Genomic DNA, 23634 nt, shown 5'->3' on the forward strand with positions numbered 1-23634 from the left:
GTGATGACCAGACATCCAAAAATTCTGCTTTCATAACTGTGTTTGCTTTTTACATGCATGCAAGAAGATCTGATCTGTGCAAGATGTCTGTGAAAACAAATGTTTGACAGTGTAAATGCGGCAACTGTGACCTCGTTTACACCTGGTGTTAAGATTTGTTTACCATGATCTGATCAAAAATGGACAGCACAAAATACAAATCTAAGTGAGTCCAATGTGTCACAGTTCCTTAAATATATGGATTTGTGATTTACCTCCAATCTGGCCCTGTCTACATCCTTTGGCAATTTGTTTCGCCCTCTAGTGGTCACAATAAGTGCTTCATATGGGTAAATCTGTGGTGAAAGAGAAGCAATGCATCTAATTTTATACATTAAAATGTATAAGCCTAAACATGTTTAATTCATTTTTAAAATATTAATCTCATTTCTGTTTGTCTTGCTTATTTGATAACAATAACAGGCTTTTCTTTGATCACTAATGGAAATCTAAGCAATGTTCTCAGAGCTGTCTGTGCATTGGTGGACCACCTTTTCCTCTCACTTATGGAAACGAAAGGAAATCCCTTTTTTTTAAGGTTCAGAGCATCTGGCACAGTAGCTGTAACATAGACAGGAAGCGGCACCATACAGAACAATATAGTTCTCACCCAACCAAGAGCACAGAGGTCAAAAAAACACCTGACTGCTCCATGGCCTCTGGCTATCCTGTTGTCCCCGACCCACTAAGGGCCAGCTGGGGAGTACAACTTCTGACCTGGAAGTACTGATTTCACCAGACTCTAGTTTCATGCTTTGACCAGCAGGATGTTGTTTTGACCTATCAGGGTTCATTAGACTCACATACTGTAAATCTGAGTTTTCCTCTGGAGTCAGCAGTAGGCTAATGTTTCAAGAGTGTCTCTGAACCGGGATGCTTTATTGTCTCTCTGGACCTTCTTTAATGCTCTGGTAAATTTGAACCAACTCCCCTTACCTTGTACTCTGCTGAGAAAGAAAGAAAATAAACTTTCAGTTTGAACTAATTTCTTTAAGAAATAGACTAAACATTTACTCCAATATATGTCAACAAAATAAAGTATGTTAGAATAAAACAAATAATAAAAGAACAGAGCTCTTTTACCCACCTCTGATTGCCCAGTTGACTTCACTGCTACTGTCATACTGAAAGTAGTCGGTACTTTGTGGCTGGAAAAACCAAACAAACCAGTAAACAAATTGTGGCAAAATGTTCAATTCACACTGCTTTTGCAGCTCTGCCATCCAATTACTTTACTTAAAGGGATAGTTCACCCAAAAATGAAAATTCTCTCATTATTTACTCACTCTCATGATATCCTAGGTATGTATGACTTTCTCTCTTCTCCAGAACACATTTGTAGAAAAATATCTCAGCTCAGTAGGCCCTTAAAATCCAATTGAATGGAGATTTCTCTTTTGAAGCTCTAAAAATCACAGACAGTCAGCATAAACATCATCCATATGACACCAGCTGTTAAATTAATGTCTTCTAAAGTGACACAATCGCTTTTGGTGTGAAAAAGATAAATATTTAAGTTATTTTTAACAGCTGGTGTCGTATGGATGAGGTTTATGCTGACTGTCTGTGATTTTTGGAGCTACAAAAGAGAAATCTCAATTCATTTGCATTTTAAGGACCTACTGAGATAAGATATTTTTCTATTTTTTTTTTTCAAATGTGTTCTGGTGAAGAAATAAAGTCATACACACTTGGGATATCTTGAGTGTAAGTAAATACAGTAATCAGATTTTTCATTTTTGGGTGAACTATCCATTTAAATGCAAATATAAGTTGCTCAAATAACAGGGTTCCCACACTTTTTGACCAATGAATTTCCATAACTTTTCTAAGACCTTTCCAGTCATTTGTGATGACTGGATATTCACAATTTTGAGTCATTCAGACTATTAAATGACTCAAAAGATTCTCTCACAAATCAAACATCACTATTGAAGAAAGTTTTACTCAACTCAAGAGCAATATCTAGCCGATGAAATATTTTATAGCAGAGCATAAGTAGAAAAAAAATTATATATGTTAATTTTAGACTTGTAAGATTTGATTAATTTCCGGAAAGCACAACTTTAAAAGTCCTTTAGGGTTTTTCATGATATTAGGAACCCTTAGACCATGTATGATTCAAGTAAAGGCATTTGTGGTTTAAAATAGTTATCTTACCCTATGCAATCCATTCCTGCCATATCCTGGTAAAGATGCTGATTTGGAAATGTAGTCTTCAAAAAAAAAATTAAAGATATCATAACAACAAACAAGTATGATTAAAACAAATCTCTATGTGGTCAAAGTTTGAAAATCTCATCCATTAGTGAACAGTAGAGGGAGCTAGTTACCAGGTTAAAATCTACAATATGTTGCCAACTCTGCACGTATTTATCAGATTTTTCTTATTAAGCAGATATTTCAGACATTTTTGAAGTAACGAAAAGTTACAGCACACTTACTACAGGGAACATTCCTTTGGGGTTAAAAGTCCCATTTTAATACTTCTCTTATTGGTGACAGTGGAATCCAAAAATTCTTAGCAGTTCATGGATCATCCCTTCTGATGTTTGAAACTGGTATCTACAGTATATATGCCCAGATTTGTGCTACAAAAACCTAATTCTGCATATCTTGGAGGCTTCAGAACAATAATAAAAATTTACAATATATGCTAAAATGTAATACTATAATAACTCTTTTAATTCCCTCCCATCCCTCCTGTTAATCCCTGACTAGTGAAATCCAGCAGCAGGTCTTGCCATTACTTTAATGCTTAAACCCTCATTCTAAATCCTCATCACTTTTTGCACAGGGGACATTGAAGACTGACCTTAAGAGTCACTCACCATTTTCAGCGGCAAAGTTTGTCAGAGGAGCTAAAAAACAAAAACAAAACAAAAAATATTTAAATATTATAATCTAAAAAGAATTGTGATAATACATTCCATATGAATAATTATTCATTCATTTAGTTCATGTAATAAAGTCATTTATTCAGGGCAAACAAGACAATGTAGCTGAAGACTTGTAAACAAGTGCTTTATGTGTGTTCTTCCAAAAGAAACCATCTTTACCCTTAAACTTAGTGTAGTGTGCATAATAGTGTGAAGTAACCTAAATGTGAACACGAGGTCTGCGTGCCACAATATTGAGGGAAGCCCGGTTGGTACCATTACGGTTACACTCGTGCGGAAGCTTTAATCGCACCGTGAAAATATCACAGTGCAGATGAGAAGCCTTTAACTGAATGTGAAATAATTAAATCTCTTCATTAAAATAATATTATCATTAAATAATATCTATTACTTGGGTGGCCACCAAAAAATCTTCAATGGGAGAACCATGGCATTGTTCTTTCCCTGCTGTTCGCGACCCAGTCCTAATAGACCTGTGACCCACCAGTTGAGAAACACTGGTTTCTATTGTGTGGCTGTTGGGACTTATGCTGAGCTCTTAAGGTCTGCCATTATGTCTTTAAGTCTCTTCAGTTATGGGACTGCTGAAAGAATGATTTCAAAAGTCTCAAAATCTGTAAATAAACAGAACAGAAAGCAGGCTGCTCACTAGCCACAATCAAACAAGGCACAAAGTACTTAATGAGCCTGACCAACACTGATGAAAGCAAAATACAACAGCAGTGAAAGGACAGAAAGGGAAAAAGGAAAGAAAAGGAATGAGTGAAGGAAACAAGAGTAAAGTTATGGATGCAAAGGAGGTTCCTCTCTTTCAACAAACTGGACATGAAAAAGTTTAAGAAGCAAAAGCCAAATCCAGAATTTCACAACAGCAACTGAAGAAGAAAAATTATATAGTCAATTCACAGCTAAAGTTTAACAGGTATCAAGTATTTTTTATTTCTTACCTGGTTAATCTTATGACAAGAAATGTCTTAATTCACTCCTCAAAATAATAAGAGGTGCCTTTAATTAAAATAAATAAATTAATTAAACAAAATATTAAATAGATATACAGTTGAAGTCAGAAATGTACAATTAGGTTGAAGTCATTAAAACTCATTTTTTAACCACTGCACATATTTAATATTTACAAACTATAGTTTTGACAAGTCATTTAGGACATCTACTTTGTGCATGACACAAGTAATTTTTCCAACAATTGTTTAAATACAGATTGTTTCACTTTTAATTGACTGTATCACAATTCTAGTGGGTCAGAACTTTACATACACTAAGTTAACTGTGACTTTTATCAGCTTGGAAAATTCCAGAAAATTATATCAAGCCTTTAGACAATTAGCTTCTGATAGGAGGTGTACTGAATTGGAGGTGTACCTGTGGATGTATTTTAAGGCCTTCTTTCAAACTCAGTGCCTCTTTGCTTGACATTATGGGAATATCTAAAGAAATTTGCCAAGACCTCAGAAAAAAAAATTGTGGACCTCCACAAATCTGGTTCATCCTTGGGAGAAATTTCATCTGTACAAACAATAGAATGCAAGTATAAACACCATGGGACCACGCAGTCATCATACCACTCAGGAAGGAGACACATTCTGTCTCCTAGATATGAACGTATTTTGGTGCTAAAAATGCAAATCAATCCCAGAAAAACTGCAAAGGACCTTGTGAAGATGCTGGAGGAAACAGGCAGACAAGTATCTATATCCACAGTAAAACGAGTCCTATATTGACATAACCTGAAAGGCTGCTCAGCGAGGAAGAATCCACTGCACCTAAACCACCATAAAAAGCCAGACTAAAGTTTGCAAGTGCACAGGGGACAAAAATCTTACTTTTTGGAGAAATGTCCTCTGGTCTGATGAAACAAAAATATAACCTTTTGGCCATAATGTCCATCGTTTTATTTGGAGGAAAAAGGGTGAGACTTGCAAGCAGAAGAACACCATCCCAATCGTGAAGCATGGGGGTGGAAGCATGATGTTGTGGGGTGGTTTACTGCAGGAGGGACTGGTGCACTTCACAAAACAGATGACATCATGAGGAAGCAAAAATATGTGACTATATTGAAGCAACATCTCAAGACATCAGCCAGAAAGTTAAAGCTCGTCGCAAATTGGTCTTCCAAATAGACAATGATCCCAAGTATACCTCCAAAGTTGTGACAACAAGGTATTGAAGTGGCCATCATAAAGCACTGACCTCAATCAGATAAAAAATGTGTGAGCAGAAATGAAAAAGCATGTGCGAGCAAGGAGACCTAAAAACCTGGCTCAGTTTCACCAGTTCCATCTGGAGGAATGGGCCAAAATTCCAGCAACTTATTGTGAGAAGTTTGTGGAAGCCTGCCCAAAAAGTTTGACCCAAGTTAAACAATTTAAAATCAATGCTACCAAATACTAATAAAGTGTATGTAAACCTTTGACCCACTGGGAATGTGATGAAAGGCATTAAAGCTGAAATAAATAATACATTTCACATTCTTAAAATAAAGTAGTGATCCTAACTTTCCTAAGACAGGAAATGTTTTTTACGATTGAATGTCAGGAATTGTGAAAAACTGAGCTTAAATGTATTTGGCTAAGGAGTATGTAAACTAACTTCAACTGTATACAGGGGTAACAAATTGATTTGGACACTAAAGCCACACTTAAAATTTACGAATGTCATTGCATTACAAACATATAGAATTAGCAAAATAACTGGTCACACTTTGTATTAGGTGTCTGTGACACTCTCAGTTCAGTTAAAGGGGGAAATTAGGAAGCGGGAACCAGCTCACACTTCAGGGTGATTTATTCTTCTGCTTTCACACAAAAACTCATATATATATTTAAACTTTCAATCATAATTTTATATTAACTTCATGATCTATTTGATAATTGCAAACTTAAACTTGAAATATCATTCTTTAAAATAAATTCCACTTGGTTTGCTATTTTGTTATTTAATTATAAACCTTATTTATTAAAACATTAAGCTTGCATCGATCTCCAAACAGCATTTAAAACTTATTTATTTTTAGCTTTTGAAAGACTGAAAACTGAACTAGAAAACAATATACACTTTGAACACTACAATGACTATTTGAAGTCCCAAGGCTAATGTCTGGCTAATGATTTATTTATCATACAAACTCTTACCCACAATCCATCTTGTTTTGTACTTGTGTTTTGTCATTGGCAGCATTAGCTTAAATGTGTTTACCAATTTTTTTACCTATCTGCCTTAAAATTGCATTATCTCAGCTGTGTATGAATAATGAATTTTATGAAAAAATATTAATTTCTTCACCTTATCTATTTCATGTGATGTGTCATAATGGAAAAAGCTCGCCACCTCTTACTACTATTGATGAAAAAAGGGGAACATCGGACATCAGCACGTGCTGGACCAGGCATTGGGAAATGTAGCAATGGATATAGGGGAGGGAGGCATGGGAATAGTTGAGCCAGATGCATTTATTAAAAGCAGAGGAAAACAGGGAACTAAAGAGCGGGAGGGGGAAATTCCAGATGCATTGTATACTTCCCCATGAGATACACACAGAAATAGAGTTAAGGAGAGCAGTATGCTAACATGCACGTAAAGAGAAATGGAGAAAGAGATAAAGAAAAGAGCTCTTAATTAGAGTGAAATATTGATTTAGAGGCAAAGGAGAAGTGGATTAGTTACCAATCACATTCAAGAGATTTCTAGGAGAATATATCACTCTGTTGCAATACATTAAGATCATCCCTGACTCTCTAACACAATGGTAACCATGATAGACCAATATGTCGGCCAGGCTAATTGATTGGTAAATGTTTGGCTATTTTGGAGTTATTTGCACCAAATAATAGATGTGGTAATTTGCCCTTGTGTCAGTTCATTTACCAACAGCTTCTCATTGTAAAAAAGGAATCTCAATGGTTAATTCACATTTTCAAATATTTTAGTAAATTATAAGTATATTCTGTCAAATAATATGTCATTTCATTTCAGCAATAGAGTACAGAAGTCTGGTTCTCGTAATAAAAATCCTATAAATTTTTTCCATAGAGTAATTGATTTTTAACGCTAACTTATGCACCTTTAAAGACAGACCTACCGTGAGCTCAGACGTGATGATATATATTGATCGATGATATATATGCTTCTTTTGAAACCATTAATTTGTGTTATTTTAGCTTCATTTTTTTATAATCGCATTTCAAAGCAGATTTTATAGTGAAAGGCTTCACAACCATCTGAACATTTATAAATAACTTACACTGTATTGTTTCTATACTTGTAATCAACAACTTTATGGGATCGTAGTTCATTCCCTCATCGAAGACATTATTCACAGTCTTGTACCTTTGTCTTTTTGTCTGATTTTCAAATAAATTTTTGCTTCAAATAAATTTTTGTATTGTTGTGGTCAGAGGTGGGTAGTAATGCATTACATTTACTCCATTACATTTAAAAATAACTTTTTACACAAAAATTACTTTTAGAGTAGGTTTAAAGTGGGTAATTTTTACTCTCACTCAAGTAAATTTCTAATGGAATTATTTTACTTTGACTTCTTTACAATGGGTGGCGTTACTGTCGTTACATTACTGGGTTTAATATGAATTAATGTGTCATTTATTGAGAGATTATTAAATTGGACTTTTACGAGAGCGGATGTTCACACAGCTGTGTGCGCTGAGCCAGTGTCACAGACTGTCACTCAATCACTTCAACAGGAACAAACTCTTCAAAGTGAAACAATTTCTTCACTCAACACAGTGAAAATAATAATAGTTTTGTCATGCAATGCCTTCATTTAACACCAAGACAAGTTGATATTTCAATATTAAAGTCACAGCTCCAACTTAATGCAACATGCTGAGGTAAATTTTGACTAATTCTAGCGCTGGCTTTTCTTTGTAATGAGATTAATTTTCACGGTGATAATGTAACTGGGCTCTTATTACATCAGTTTTTAAGTGTACATTTTTAAATCATTGTAGCAATATATCAGTGCACTTTGTCCCACGTACCACATGTCATAAGCAGTATTTATGCATTTACTCCACACCCTTGCGGGGATACTGGAAACTATCGCAGCTACTTCAGGCGGATTAACTATAAATCCATGTACACATCCAAGTTAAGTGTACATCACTGCCATTCACGTGATCGACAACTGGAGTGCGAACAAACAGCATTTCTGCGTGTGCAGAGCGAGGTGCGCGTGTGAGATGTGTGGGCGCGAGGCTATCATATGGTGAAGAGAATGGCTGTGTCAGCAATCGTTCACTCACTCATTCACTAGATGTGCGGGCACGAGGCAGTCGTGGCGATGAGAGTGGCTGTGTCCGTAATCATTCATTATTTCCTATATAGTGAATGGTAGTGCACTATATCTCAGCAGTAAGTGAATGGAATGAGTGAATTCAGACGTGAGTGTCGGAGCTCTGGGGCTGGGGCTGGTGCAGTAACGTCACATATGAAATTTTAAAATACCTGGGCCTTGTTATTCTTATTAAATAACATATTAATACAATAAATCTTCAATCTGTTGGTCATTTTTTATATATACTGTGTGTTAATATAAAGAGTAAACACATTTGATCAAATAAAGAGTACATTTTAAAATGTATCTGTATGTTTTATCTCTCTATATGTTATTATGTTATTTTAATCCAGTAATGATTAGTAAAAATGTAATTTACTACATTCAGCATGAAATAAAACATTGCAGGAGTGAAGGAAGCAGTAAACTCCCAGCTCGTATGTCTTCCCCATTGTGGATCGTGGGAAATGAACCGTCAGAGTGTACTTGAAATGTAGAGTCCATTGTGGGTAAGAATGAGTGAACAAAATTATGGAACGAGTGGCTAACTCAGAATTCAGACACTCCTACAAAATAGCGGACACTCGAAATAGTGCACTATATAGTGGATAGGGGGCTGTTTCAGACACAGCGAGTGTTCTGCGATCGGAGTTGGTGCCCTACGTAGGTTGTGTACTCTGCATTTAGAGAGCGGCAGTAGTGCTGTACTGAACTAATGATCTAAATACTTACAACACTGAAAACTGTAACTACACTGAAATAAGACACAGGACTTTAAAAGATATGAAATAGTGAAAGAAGGCATTAATAAAGCATGATCTTGCTTTGGTTTATATTTCAGCATTATCCTTGTTATCATTGTCCTTGTTGGACATTTTCACGTTTTCACTAGAAGTTTTTCCAAACCTCTCTTCTTATTGACAAATTCATCCAGATCTGACAAGGGCCCTTAAAGGGACAGTTGACCCCAAAATTTTAATTCTCATTATTTACTCTCCCTCATGAAACCCCAGATGTGTATGACTTTCTTTCTTAAATGAAGATTTTTAGAAGAATTTCTCAGCTCTATAGGTCCATACAATGCAAGTGAATGGGTGGCAACATTTTAAAGATAAACAAACAAACATAAGTCAGCATAAAAGTAATCCATAAGACTCAAGTGGTTAAACCAGTATCTTCAGAAGCGATTTGATAGTTTTGGATCAGAAACAGAGAAACAGATCACTTTCACATTCTTCTTCTTGTGTTTTTGGTGGTTCTTCTCTGCATATCACCCCTGCTATCTAGCAAAAAATTACAAATATTGATCTGTTTCTCACCCACATCTATCATATCACTTCTAAAGACATGGATTAAACCACTGCAGTCTGATGGATTACTTTTATACAGCATTTATTTGCTTTTTGGAGAATCAAAATTTTGGCCTACAGAGCTAAAATATTCTTTAAAAAATCTGAATTTGTGTTCTGCAGAAGAAAGGAAGTCATACACATCTGGGATGGCATGAGGGTGAGTAAATGATAAAATAAGTTAAATTTTTAATCTCTTTAAAGTGATAGCTCAGCCATAATTTAATATTCTGTCATAATTTCTCTACCCTCATGTTGTTCCAAACCAGTGTGACACTTTGCATTATGTGGAACGCAAAATATGTTAGACAGAATGTTAGGGACTGACAGTCTCGGTCACCATTCACATTCTAAATAAATATATATATAAAAAAAACATTCACTGAAAGTAAATAATGACTCTGTCTAAAATCTCCTTATTGTGTTGCAAAGAAGAAAGAAAGTCATATGGGTTTGGAACTACATGATGATGAATGATGACAGAATTTCTATTAATAATAATTCTGTAGTACATGTTCAATGTGTATTATTTAATGGAATATAGGGGAGTAAATGTCTATTATGTCATTTGTGAAAGTAACGAGTTACTCACTACTTAAGTACTCTTTTAATTGAATACTTTCTTACTCTTACTCAAGTAATTATTTATGTTAGTACTTTTACTTCTACTTGAGTATTTTTTTTAAGTAACTGTACTTTTACTTGAGTAAAGTTTTTGGCTACTCTTCCCACGTCTGGTTGTGGTTCACCTTGGAGCTAGTTGGTTTGGTTCATGCCTTTGAAATCTTTCATGAAGTACTTTATGAAATTCTTATGGAAAAAATGAATGGGGAAAATACTCCCACATCCAGTGTGGATGAAAAAGTGGACAGGCACTGTTGTGCTTTATTTTGTGTTTCTCATTTGCTATCAGTAAATTGTATTATACTGTATATCAGCAAGGTGGCCATTGACCACCTTGATCTCTAGATCTAGATCAGCATAGAATGGGCCAATGAGAAACCTATATCGGTCAACGATTAGTGCGTTTGTGTGTGAAAGAGAGTTGGAAGAGAAAGGTGTATTGCACTGCATCTTCTGTAGTGTCATAATAATTTTTTTGCTGTGTCTGCACTATTCCAGAAACCCTCCGAATTTCCCAGTAACACACTACTGTATCAGCATATGTTGCCTGTGTCACTTGGTTAACTCAAGCCTGCCTTTACTATAAAGCATTCCAGAGCTCCACTGCCTTAATGAGATGGCCCAGTGCCACATTTTCATTGAGCAAACCAACTCCAATACTGCATACATTTACATTTATGCATTTGGCAGATGCTTTTATCCAAAGCGACTTACAGTGCACTTATTACAGGGACAATCCCCCTGGCGCAACCTGGAGCAAAGTGCCTTGTTCAATGACACAATGGTGGTGGCCATTGGGATCAAACCAGCGACCTTCTGATTCCCAGTTATGTATTTTAGCCCACTACGGCACCACCACTCCATACGCATACACAGTCAAAACCACACTGCATGTTACCATCAATGTTTTTCCCCAGAGGATATTGTGGGAAGGGAGAAGGGGTCTTACTTAACACAAGTGGTAGGCCTGCCTTTAAAGAACCAAACACAGTGACGGAGATGACAATGTTACAATAAATTATGCTCTTTTTTTTTAAACACCTATTATTGACACTACAATGACCCCCTTTACACACACCACTCTTCTTTGATCTGTGGTTGTAGTGGAGTACTTACTGCCATTAACTGTGCTGTTGTGGCCCATGCTGTGCAACATCTCCCTGCTCCCACTGCGGGAGTTTCGTGCACTACCCCAGGGGTCGTTGTCATAGGAACCAGAGCGGGCTTTCATCTCCTCCTTCAAGATCATCCTGCCAATCCCACCCTGAATCTGAGACAGAGATAATGAACAATTCAAATAAAAGAAATACAGAAAAAACTAATGGGAGCATCTTTTTGAAGCATATAATGTAAGAGTATCATAAATAATGATTGCTCGGATTTAGAATCTAAAAAAATGGATATGTGTATACATAATACATTTTAGTTCTCTTCCTTAATGAAATGGTGTTTTCCTTCACCGAAAACAAAGACTTTCGAAAATTATTTCCAGTACTGCATACTTTGGGACGCATCTAGTTTACTCAAATGTAACCCCGGTTTCCTAAAAGGAGGGAGCAAGATGTTACTTACGTCGAAAGACAACTAGGGGTCACTCCTGAATCCCAGATCTCTCGGAATAGTTTTCAATCACACCCATTCTGATTTGCAGATGTCTTTTGAGGTCCCGCCTCCATATTCAGTAAGCATATAAAAGGCCGGGAGAAAGATGGGCTTGTCAGGACCTTCTTTGACTGAAGCAGTGAGAGGCTCTCAAGCAACGTTTTGTGGTGATCACTATCATGGCAGGAATAGGTAACGTCTCGTTTCCTCCTTTCAGGGAACCGGGGTTACGTTCAGTAACCTAGACGTTCCCTTTCAAGTCGGTCACTCAACGCTACTTACGTTGAATGACGAATAGGGGTTCCTATAAAATAGTGCCATAATACTGATATGGATGCTCTTGCTCCCCAACATGTGGTAGTAAGCTCACAGACAGCCTATTTCCCCACCTGGGTGAGGAAGAGTCAGAGACAGCGAGTGACACCTAGTGACACTGCCACAGACAAGGTTTAGCCAATATTTTCCATAGAACTCACGTCAGGTGATGAACTGTTAGAGGGAGGACTGAATCACGGTCTTTCAATCCTGGTTATAAAAGGGGCTGCCATCAAGGACACCTTAGACCAAGCTAAGGAATAATTTAATCTTCCTATATGAAATCTTGGAAAGATTCACTAGACAAATAAATGCCCTAACTGCCTAACTTTACGTGAATCAGATAAAACCTACTTGGGGACCCACTATCCTGTATATATATATGACTACCGCTTTTACAGATTACTATCATTTACAGTCAATCTTTAGCAATACTTCCCATTTGTATCTAACCGCTCCGGGGAATACATCAAACAGGTTTTATGCCATAAGTGCAGTAATTATACTGCATAACCTGTGAGATGAATTGTTTTTACCCAATGGATAATATTCTTCTATTTGGTTCAGAATGAAACTTAAAACAAGGCAATTGCTTCAGTGCCACTCATTGTGATGAGAGCTCAACTTCCCTTCACCGACAGCACCTGTGAAGACAGGGAGGAAAAATTTAGACTGTAAAATATAGAAATGGGTTCAGGGAAGATCAGATGTCTGATCTTCGGCGGCAGATGTCTGACAATGACAGACCTTTTACTCATGACCAAGAGGAAGACATGCCTCTTGTGGAGTGGGCTTTAATTCCAACAGGGCATTCCAAGCCCTGTGATTCATATGCAATCTTAATAACATCTATGACCCACCTGCTTTACTGGAATGAGAGCGAGTAATAAAGTGCTTTTAAACGAGAGAACATGTAGTTCTGCCATTTCCAGTGGCTTCAAATTGAGGCCCGTATATAGCTTTTCAGCACCAAGGACAGCTCCTGCACTGGGACTGTAACTGGCTGAGTAAATCTGATATGCCTCACTCCCATTGGAATTTTGTAACAAGATCATGCTTGCTTATTGAAATACCATTAATCCAGGCGTGATCGCAGCAATAGCCTCAAACTACACCTTCAGCGTTGATGGGGATAAACCCACATCAATCTCTCTTGAAGAAAGTGAAGCATCACGTTCACCTAGCAGTCTGCTGGGTTTTCGTTCCGTGATGGACACCAGTCTCAGAAGACTTGCCACTTTAGTGTATGCAGGCGCCTGATAGAGGGGGCTTTAGCTTCTGCGATCACAAGTGTATGGTCTCCTGGGAAGTGAACAGATACACTTCCATTTCCCCAATTGTTTCCCAAATTCTCAGGACCACCTGAGTATGGAGACTCCACTTTCCAGGGTGAATGCAGTGACACGAGAGCAAATGGGCCCAGAATGTGTAATGCCCGGATAGATTTGAGATGTTTGTGACTTCAGAAAAGAAGTCGGTGTGTCAAATTCAACATTAGGAATGAACAAATTCCACTTTTGGCTGTTTATATAAGCCATCACTGATTTGTTGTCCGTCCAGAACAGCACATGCAGACACTGGAGTTCTGGATGAAAGGCTTTCAGAAACAGAAATTCTGCCATAGACAATTTATGTGTCATATCAGCTTCACACCCCTGCAGGTGCCGGAAGCTGGACACCTATTGCACAGGGCCCACTTGGTAAACCTCTCACTGTGACCGAGCGGCCAACAGCAGCATGCAGAATTTACCACGGCTCCATGCATCCCATGCACTCTCGCACTAACCCCGCTCTGAAGGTGTCTGTGCAGTAAACACAATGTTTGGGCTGCTATTGAGGTGGACATCAACCCATGAGCTTTCTGAATATGAATTCAGGTGCCATTTTCCCCCACAACTTGAAGCTTGCTATTGCAGATAATGGAGTGGCTGCGCATGTCCGCCATCCGTGAGCGCATTGTTCTGAAATCCATTTCCTTTCTGAGAAATTAGATTCTTTGAGCCGGTATGAGTACACTTTTTCCAATTGACTTTAATACCCAGCTGTTACAGTTGTGCAAACATGGTATCTCTGTGCTTACAACAACGAGCCTATTACTGTGTTAAAATTAGCAAGTCATCCCGGTAATTCAGAAAGTGTATTCTGCATTCCGATCATCGCTGTGAAAGATGTTATGACACCGCCAGGGAGGATGGGGCATCAAATTAACATTGGACTCCACCACCATCCCCTCTGGTGTACTTCTATATGCCATCACTGACTCTGCTGTTCATTGGAATCAACTTTTGGTCAAAATGATTTCGCAGCCAGAATGTCCTTTTTTGAGGAGTCATTTTTTCTTCAAGTGACAGAGAATAAATTGTGCACACTTGCCTGATCTTGTGACATCATGCATTCCATTGTCCTCTCACATGGACCCAACAAAGGGTTCTTTATGTGCAATGAACACCGTGGTGTGGCAGCAGCTGATACGGCCATAACCTAGGTGCTCTCTGAAATACTTTCAGAGGAATCATTCTCCCTAATTTTGAAGTTCATCAAGAGATGGAGAATAAAATAACTGCGTGTCTGTGGACACTATTGGCACTGTGGTCTCACTACTACTTTGGCGCTGCTTGATGGGGCTGAAGCAGGAGGAGCATTGGTTTCAGCAGGGTGTCTCTATTGAAAATCTTGAGCAAAGCATCTTTTTAGCGGCTACAACATGAAACGGCAGGAAATGTTTCATTAACTGCGAGTGCTTCCTTGCGGTTTGCCGTTTTTCAGAGAATGCATATTTGCATCTCTGAACAAGCCCAGCTGAGACACTAGTGCCGTTTTTGTTTTAGCATGGTAGAGACACAGAGTTTGCCGTGCATCTCCAGGAATGACTGCTCCCTTTTGGGGTGCTCACCTAGAGAGCATAATTTGAACACTTAAATGAAAACACTTGAATACTTTAAATAATAATACAAAAATACACACATTTGCTTTCCCTCCTTCAATAATTTGCCAGAGAACGATGGATCTTGGTGTGAGACGATAAAGACAGAGAAAGAGAGAAACACAGAGAGAGAGAGAGAGAGAGAGCAAGAGAACTTTTAGTGACTTACTCTGTGAAGACCATGACTCCAACCATCCTCTTCTCCACCTGATGAGTATCTTCTTCGTGTGGCACGTAAAGCTGAGACAGAAAGAAATTGAGAGAAAAAGCAAGAGTGAGAAAGAGGAAATAATGCCTTGATGAAGCATAAAACCGAATTAGTTCAAGCTTCTGAGGGAGTCACAATGTGTTATAAAATACACAGCCTTGACAGGCAGCAAGCAATATGAAATATAAAATATATATTGGGATTATATATGGTATTACATATTTTATTATCTTTTATTATGATCATCCCTGTATATGGAAACAGTTTGTATGATTATGGTTGGTATGCAAGCATGCCAAATGCGAGTCAAGGGCACACATTGTGCATTATGAATACATCTGTCACCTACATTTAGGAGAGCTGGTATAATTGAAGTAATCAGGCTCTGAGTGCTGGTAGTGTTCAGGCGGGTAGGCTGTTAGGAACTTGGAGGAGTGGACAATGTCCTCACTGGTCTTGCTCTTAGTAGCTGGATTGCAGTGATTGTCTGTGGGGAGAGGGATCAATATAGATGAGCTGAACACTTTCAGGATCACATCTTTGGAACAGCTCATGAAGTAACAGCACATCAGTAGTACACTCAGACAGATGGAGCAAAATAGGAGAGATGGCACAGCAAAGTGAAGAACAGCTACAGGTATAATGCCCACATCAAACTCTACATAAAGCCCAGGAGGAGGTAATGACTACAGTACAAGATACAGCCAATTCTAAACACTCAATATAAAGCAAATGCATTTGGACAAAAGACATTTTCGTTATAAAATTAGATTAACCGGATCATAAAAAATATCATAAAATATAACATTTCATCCAAAGCAAAACTACATTTAACTCCCATTTGTATAAAGTATACAAAAAACATCTTCACCACTAGTGAAAGAAAGACGTCACACAATATATAGAATACCTAATTGTAAGACTTCACAGAGATGAGACACAAAACACAACTGGGGGACTAGAGATTGAACAAGCAAACGGAGACAGATGTACAAGTCACAGAGTAAGAGAATACTTACAAAATGAATGTAGGGAGAGGAAAGCAGAGATGTAGGAAATTGTATTTAAGGTGGTAAGGGGAAAAAAGAGGGAAAAAAGAATAAGGGAGAAAATATTTGCATTCCAAGGAGTTTTCAATGAGATTTAACAACTACTTCACCCAATAAAAAAATTGTACCATCATTTACTCACCATCATGTCATTCCAAACCCATATAACTTTCTTTCTTCCTTAAAACACAAAAGGTGATTTTGTAAAGAATATCTGTACTTCGCTATAATGAAAGTATATAAGGACTGTGGTGGCCAAGCTCCAAAATGACAACAACAAAAAAGTTTAAATATTATAATTATTTTCTTGCAAAATCTAGTTCAAATCACTGACTCAAAGAACTACCCTGATCTCATGAATATTATGTTACCGTGGCAACATTTTTGTAAAACAAAATTTGCCTTTTTACATGTTTGCTTCTGTTTTCCAGTGAAATGTACAGCGGGGGGGCAAAAGTTTCATATCATAACATAGAAGTGTTTCATATCATAACATAGAAGTGTGTGAGAAATAAAACAAAATATAAATGTTTATAAACTCATACTCAACCGTTGTACTCGTGATTGGTGTGAAAGTGTATAAAACACACAGTTGTTGTGTTCATTTCACCAGGAAAATGTGGCAAAACATGTTTTGTAACAGTTTGCAGAAATGTAGTTATAGTAATGTTCATTCTATGAGACTAGCTTGCAAAGAAACAGTCACAGTAGTTACAAGCGTACTGAAGAGGAACAATATTATTGAATAATGACTGTTTTTCACACAAAAATATTGTATAACATCAGAAGACTTTGAATAGAGCACACAAGTGGTAAGGATCGCTTTGTTTATACTTTAATGGTGCTTTTGCATCCTTTTTAGGAACTTGAAAACCTCAGTCCCAATTCATTGTGATTGCATGGAAAAGAGCGGCCAGTACAATGCAATTCCTCTTGTGTTCCGCGGAACAAACACAGAAATATGGGTGTATGTGGAACTAAATGAAGATGAGTAAATTATAAGATAATTTTTATTTTTGGGTGAACGATCCCTTTAAGTTAGGTAACCACATGGTGGAGCTAATAATCTGCAGCATTTCTCTCTTCTGCATAACACAGCTAAACAATCCACAACAATATTACACATTTCAATTACATGCACAGATCCACCATATGGGTATCAAAATAATCCTTGTAAAGTGTTCATTACAGGCTTGTGAAATGTGGATAAACACAGTAATGCTCACTTTAATATATCACACCTCTAATACCCTAAAACTAAGAACATCTTTGGCAGTTTGTGTGTGTGTGTGTGTGTGTGTGTGTGTGTGTGTGTGTGTGTGTGTGTGTGTGTTTTGCTCTCCAGGTGTCGGCAGAACATGTGATACCAGGGGATGTGCATTACCACAACAAATGCCTAAAACATACTTGGCCTTCGTGTGGTTTCACATCACCATGACTACATACAAATGTAAACAGAGCAAATTCGTTGACAGAGATGGCTCTCTTAATAACGTATCTGAGTTGGCAGGTAAATAAATCTTCACTATTAATGCTGCTCTGTGCAAAAATTAAACAGAAAAGAAATAATCTCTCTCTTGCATCCTGGATCTGTGAGGTCACATATTATTGATACTTATTGACAGGTCAACACCAAATCTGTGCCACCAGAACTTGACAGATTTCTGCAGGATTTGAATGGTCATCATTCGCAAATTTCTTCACATCACCCTTTGCTTATTAAACATTTTGTCTAATTTGATTATGCTTTTAGCTACCAATAAGTGTGCCTGCTAATTTATTAAAAAATGTCTAGGAACAATAAAGTTTTAATTTATCCTTTAAAAAAAAAAATGACACAAGCCTGTAATAAACATACGGTACACATAGAATATAAAATACACACACATACACAGGCATGCAGTTAAGAGGGAAAGATGTACTATTAATATTTTTGAGATAAAGGAGATAGATTAAGCACAATCTGAGGGGAAACATGTCATTGCAATTGACAAAGTCACAAACGTGTGAGATTGGAAATTTATGAATACACAGATAGAGATATGTACATAAACTATCTTCTATCAAATGATATGCCACCAATACCTAACAAATGTAGTCTCTTAATCTACCTACATGTCAATGAATTGCATATCATATCCACCAAATTTAACATTCAATGTCTTTCCAACTGTCACGATTCCCTTGTTGTCTGCCCTGGTTTCACTTGTCTTTGTCCGAACTACATTTCCCACAATCCACCTGCCGTCATCACTGCCATTTTGTGTCATTGTTCACACCTGTTTTTCATTTGTAATCATCCTGTCCTTGTGTATTTAAGCCCTGTTTCTTGTTCACTCCTTGTCAATCGTTGTATGTTGTAGCCTGGTATGTGTCCTCCTGCCCTATTGTTTTAGTTTATGTTTTGTTTCCCATTGTGGGCTTTCCTTTATGTTTTGCCTGTATTCAGTCAATAAAGATAACTGCACTTGGGTCCTCAACCTTCGCTGCCTCATTCATTACACCAACCGCTTGCAGCAGTTAGAGAAACAGTATGGCAGATTAGGTCACCTGCCCATTGCATGCTAAAACCTCAGGTTTCTCTATAGGGTTGGAGCATAATTTAGCATTCAGTGGGGGGTCTCTGTGGCATCTAAGGTGACCACTTCCCAGTTGATCTTAAGCAGAGGGGGGTACGACAGGCTTTAATCATGCCTCAGCAAGCCTCATCCTTTTTTCATCACCCTCCTGTGGAAAGATGGATGAGGTTATGCCAGTTCTATATTCTACCAGCATGCAAGGAACAAACAGGATGCTCTCTGATGCTCTGTCACACCCTAAACTGGACTAAGACGGTGATTCTCAACTGGTGGGTCAGGACCCAAAAATGGGTTTGTAGATTACAGGGACAAAACAATGCTAGATGCAAATAACAAAATAATTGTGCATAGTTAGGAGAGCAAAATCAATAGCTTTATCAACTTTTAATAGGAAGGAGACAACGGTTCCCATATATTTCATTGTTGGTGTCAAAGACCATGCATCCAATCAAACGCTAAAGTATTTTGCCACAAATGCATGCCACTTGGTAGAAGCTAGCCAAATTAGGAAAATGCCAACATGGCCAGGTTGTCTGTCATGCCCTCATCCTCAAAAACAACAGACAAATCTACACAAGGTAAATCAGACTTCATAAAATATAGGCTCACCTGCAATTAAGATAAACATGGCCATTTTGTGCTATAAATTATTGGCTTAATACAAATTATAAATATATAGCCTAAATTGTAATACATTTCAGTGTTTATGTAAGAGCATTTTTGTGTACAATTTTGTCCCGTTACAACTTGATTTCCAATGTAAAATGTGGGTCCTAAAGCAAAACCACTTGAAAACCACTGGACTAAGACGTAACAAATACATATCTCTAAGATATGTATTAAGATATGTATTGGGTTTATTCTGCATCCACAAAATCCTCAAGATATAATTTCCAAACGAGCCATTATTCTTCTTCCTTTTTACACAATTTCTTTGAAAGGCGATTCTGAAAAATTAAAGGTTGACTAGAGTGTTTGCTTGGGTACAGTTATGGGGGACACTACTAACTAGTCAGACACATCTTTCCCATAAGCTCACACAGCCTCAGAACTGAGTTGGAGGGAACACAGTCTGAGTCAAGCACACTGTACCATGTCTCTTATAGATGGGAGGCTTTCTGTAGATGTTGGGCTCTCCTGAGGCTGAGAAGAAATCAAAAGATTAGAAATAAAACATCTAAGTGAAAGACAGGAGGGAAGATTAAAGAGTGTGTGTGTGTGTGTGTTGGGGGGGGACTTTTTTGTACTTCCTCATCAGGTTTCCATGGACCTTTTATGTAAAAGTGGAAGAGAGATTAGGAGTACAAAAAAGGTAAAATGGAAATAGACAGGGTAGAGTCATACTATAGACATATAGTATAGACATTAAGCAGTTATAGTGACTTCAGAGCCATTAAGGAGGGATACTGAAGGATTCTCATTTATATTAAATATACTGCTGGATGAGTATGAAAGTGATGACAGCAGCCAATGAGGGGAATGTAGAGGCATGGCCTACCTGGCACATGGAAATGCTTGGGAGCTTGGTTTGTGGTGGGCGTGCTGGGCCGGGCATCTAGCTGATTGCAATAGGGTGAACTTCTGCCACTCTCAGTGCCTGCAGCAAGCCCCGAGCCAATGACAGTAACAGAACCAGAGCATGAGTGCACACTTCCTGTGTAGCCCATCCACACACACTCAATCAGACCAGTGATCATCAGATCAATGAACCAAGATTAGCCAGGCAGGAACAGTATGCATTTCAAAACAGAGAAAGCCCATACTGTGCCAGTCAGACGGGTGTATAGGAAGTGGGTGTGATGGGTGGGATACGCCCCCCTAATAACAATAAAAAATATCCCACACAATAATAATATACATTTGTTATTTTGGTTACTTTAGCAAAATAAGTAAATATCAGTAACCAGAAAAGTTTGCACACTCCCACTATTTATTTAGTTATTATATTGCTAATCTTCACATTTAAGAATGATAGTAGTAAAGGCATCAAAACAATCAAAAAACAGATCAAAGTATGGGGATAATTTAGAGACATAATAAAAAAGTATTAAACAAATCTTTAATGTTAGCTATCATACATTTCAACCAACATCATGGGGTGCCACCTGGGATGCTTTTTAAACAGTATTGAATGAGTTCCCATGCATGCTGGGTACCCATTGGCTACTTTTCCTTCAATATCTGGTCCACTAACAATGTAGCAATATTTTTATTTTATTTTTAAGAAATGTATATGTACGCAGAATCTATAGTTATCTACAAAACTAATTAAAGAATGTAAGCACAAGACTTTATGTCAAAAGGGTTTTATATCGTGAAACAAATTCAGTCAAGAGTTCCTAAAGTTTTGACTGGTAGTGTATGTTCTTGCTATACAACAGCAAGACAACAAGGCATTTTGTGTACGTTCACAGTGTATGTCACTCTACTGCCATGAGCTTGGCAGAAGGTACTCACCGTATCTGTAGTAGTGTTGTGGAGAGCGTGGCATGATGGGAGACATGCCCTGCCTGCTGTAGGTGGGAGAGTCTATGTATCCTGGACTGGAGGATTGTCTCATCCTCATATCCATACTGTCATACATGTCCTGTCCACATAAGTAGACAATGTCATTACTCAAATACTGTAAGAAACCCTCAATTGCTTAACCGCCTTATAGAAAAAATATTTATAGAGCAACATGCTTTAAGTAATAGTTCACCAAAAAATGAAAAACCTGTCATTATTTACACATCCTCAAAATGTTTCAAACTTGTATGACTTTCTTATGTGGAAAACGCGCTGGTGCGTTCTGCTGAATTTTTTCGTCATTACAGCGGAAACAACATAAAGTCCTCTGTCATTTTGGGGCATACAGATAAGTGTAAGACATCATTAGAGACTATAAAGGGTCTACATTTATTTGTGTACACTCACAATAACAACAAAACCTTGTGCTTTTGTAAAATAAAGAAAATAAAAAGTGTGATCTTTCAGCTGTCTCTGTTTATATGAGCATATTTCTGAAACATGTCACAAAAATGAACTGAAACTCTGCGAATTCTTATCACACAAACATGAAACATATGTCTAAAGAAAGCTTAAAATGTCTACTTTTAAATAAAACAATTAAAATTTTAAACAAATATTCTCCTGAAATGTAATCTGTATGAAATGAAGCAATGTACAGTTTCTCCTGCCTCAGCTCATTATAGCTAATGTGATCACACCCACGGGAAGAGGCTGCAATTCAAACAGTAATGTGCTGAGGCGATCAATGCAAATGGTAAATGCCCCGACTGTGCCTTAAAAACATAAAGTTTGCATTTGGAAGATTGCACGATACACAGGTTAGGAAAAGTCCACATTTTCCTCAGAAGAAGAGCGGGACTCCGATGAACGTTTGCATTTTGAAGAGAGACTTGATCCAGCCGAGGATACAATTTCGGATGAGTAAGTCATTTAGTTTTACTTACATTAGTTGACATGCTATTTTATATAAACATGTGCATATTTTACTAGTGGGATTGTTTCCAGACTAGCAAGCCAGGATACAGAGTACTGCAATTTGAAATATGCTTCTAATAGGCAAGATTTAGTTACATTTAAATGCTGTTTCGGCTAAAGCAGGCATTTAAATTGTATGATGTATGATATAAATATGATATGTAATATGATATAAAAATAATATGTTTAGAATATATTTTAACTAGTGTTTATGCTGCCTCATCATCAACAAAGCTTGTGCTTGCAAATATGTGTTAGGGTGTAAATGTGTCAAATGTGATTTAAATATGCCCATATTAGAAAATCAGCATATTATAATGATAAGTCTCCTCACATTCATTCTCTTTCTGTCACATTCCTCATTGATACGCCCAGGGGAGGGGGCTTTGTCTCCTCAGGTGTGAATCACATCAATATTCATGATCATTCACGCCTCCTCGCATATGACCTTTCTAACACTAAAAGTGTCTTACAAAAGTTAAATGACTAAATTGTTTTGTTTGAATGAGTGATCAGGGTGGTTTTCACATCATTTTGTAGCAAAAACACTAGGCTACAAAATCCAGTTCTCAAAAGTCTAGTGGACAAATGTTTATTTTGTGTTATATGGACTTATTTCAATGACTTAGGATTTTTGTTATCAAAAACCACGCATAAACGTTATTTTCTCAAAAATACAAACATGTACACACATGTTGCTCACATATTATTGTAGCCCAGTTTGTGCTGAATACAGTGTTATCAGACTTTAGCCATTAATATGTTTTTAAGCAACTGAAAAAGCACAAATGTCAAGGCATGTCAAAACTCTAACACAAACAGACCCCAGAGGGTTAATGGATATCCTGGTCTATCTTCTAAAAACAATGGCAGTTGATAGTGACCCAGCGTAAAAAGGACCAAAATGTATAATAAAAGTTGTCCATTCATATATAATATTACGCATATTCAAAGTGTTCTGAAGACATACCTGTACAATCGGTTTTGGTGTGAAACAACCCAAAATGTAGCTAATCTTTCTGTGAAAATATTGACGTCCAATGCACGTTCATCAGAGAAGCTCATTCACAGTGGCAGTGAACATTTGTTTTAGCACAGAATTGTCATTTTTGGGTGAACTATTATTTGTATCAATTAGTATTTTTTTTACACTAAATCAATAGGAAACATTTGAGTCAAAACTTCTACCTGAGAGTAAGGGGAGAGTGTGCCCAAGGACTGTGGAAATAAAAAAAGACAGAGTTAGTTTAAC

General features: G+C 37.4%; 1 protein-coding gene across 6 annotated transcripts in view; it reads right to left on the reverse strand.

Annotated features, from left to right (window-relative positions):
- Positions 1 to 23634, reverse strand: part of LOC127663127 (actin-binding LIM protein 3-like) — a 105777-nt gene that overhangs the window by 1899 nt on the left and 80244 nt on the right. For 3 of the 6 annotated variants that reach the window (XR_007972966.1, XR_007972968.1, XR_007972964.1), the window contains 11 exons: positions 23571 to 23600; positions 21354 to 21483; positions 20395 to 20493; positions 19989 to 20039; positions 15618 to 15737; positions 15230 to 15300; positions 11337 to 11490; positions 2871 to 2900; positions 2200 to 2255; positions 1127 to 1187; positions 255 to 986 (listed from right to left, as the gene is read on the reverse strand). Coding sequence is in view for 1 of the 6 variants with exons in the window: in XM_052154596.1 (XP_052010556.1) it covers positions 255 to 335; positions 976 to 983; positions 1127 to 1187; positions 2200 to 2255; positions 2871 to 2900; positions 11337 to 11490; positions 15230 to 15300; positions 15618 to 15737; positions 19989 to 20039; positions 20395 to 20493; positions 21354 to 21483; positions 23571 to 23600 (891 nt within the window). In the remaining 5 variants the exon portion in view is untranslated. Of the gene's footprint in view, positions 1 to 254; positions 987 to 1126; positions 1188 to 2199; positions 2256 to 2870; positions 2901 to 11336; positions 11491 to 15229; positions 15301 to 15617; positions 15756 to 19988; positions 20040 to 20394; positions 20494 to 21353; positions 21484 to 23570; positions 23601 to 23634 lie in introns of all 6 variants that reach the window. The other 3 variants (XR_007972965.1, XM_052154596.1, XR_007972967.1) reach the window with 3 other exon arrangements.

This window comes from Xyrauchen texanus, chromosome 23 (genome assembly GCF_025860055.1).
Source record: "Xyrauchen texanus isolate HMW12.3.18 chromosome 23, RBS_HiC_50CHRs, whole genome shotgun sequence".
NCBI lineage: Eukaryota > Metazoa > Chordata > Actinopteri > Cypriniformes > Catostomidae > Xyrauchen > Xyrauchen texanus.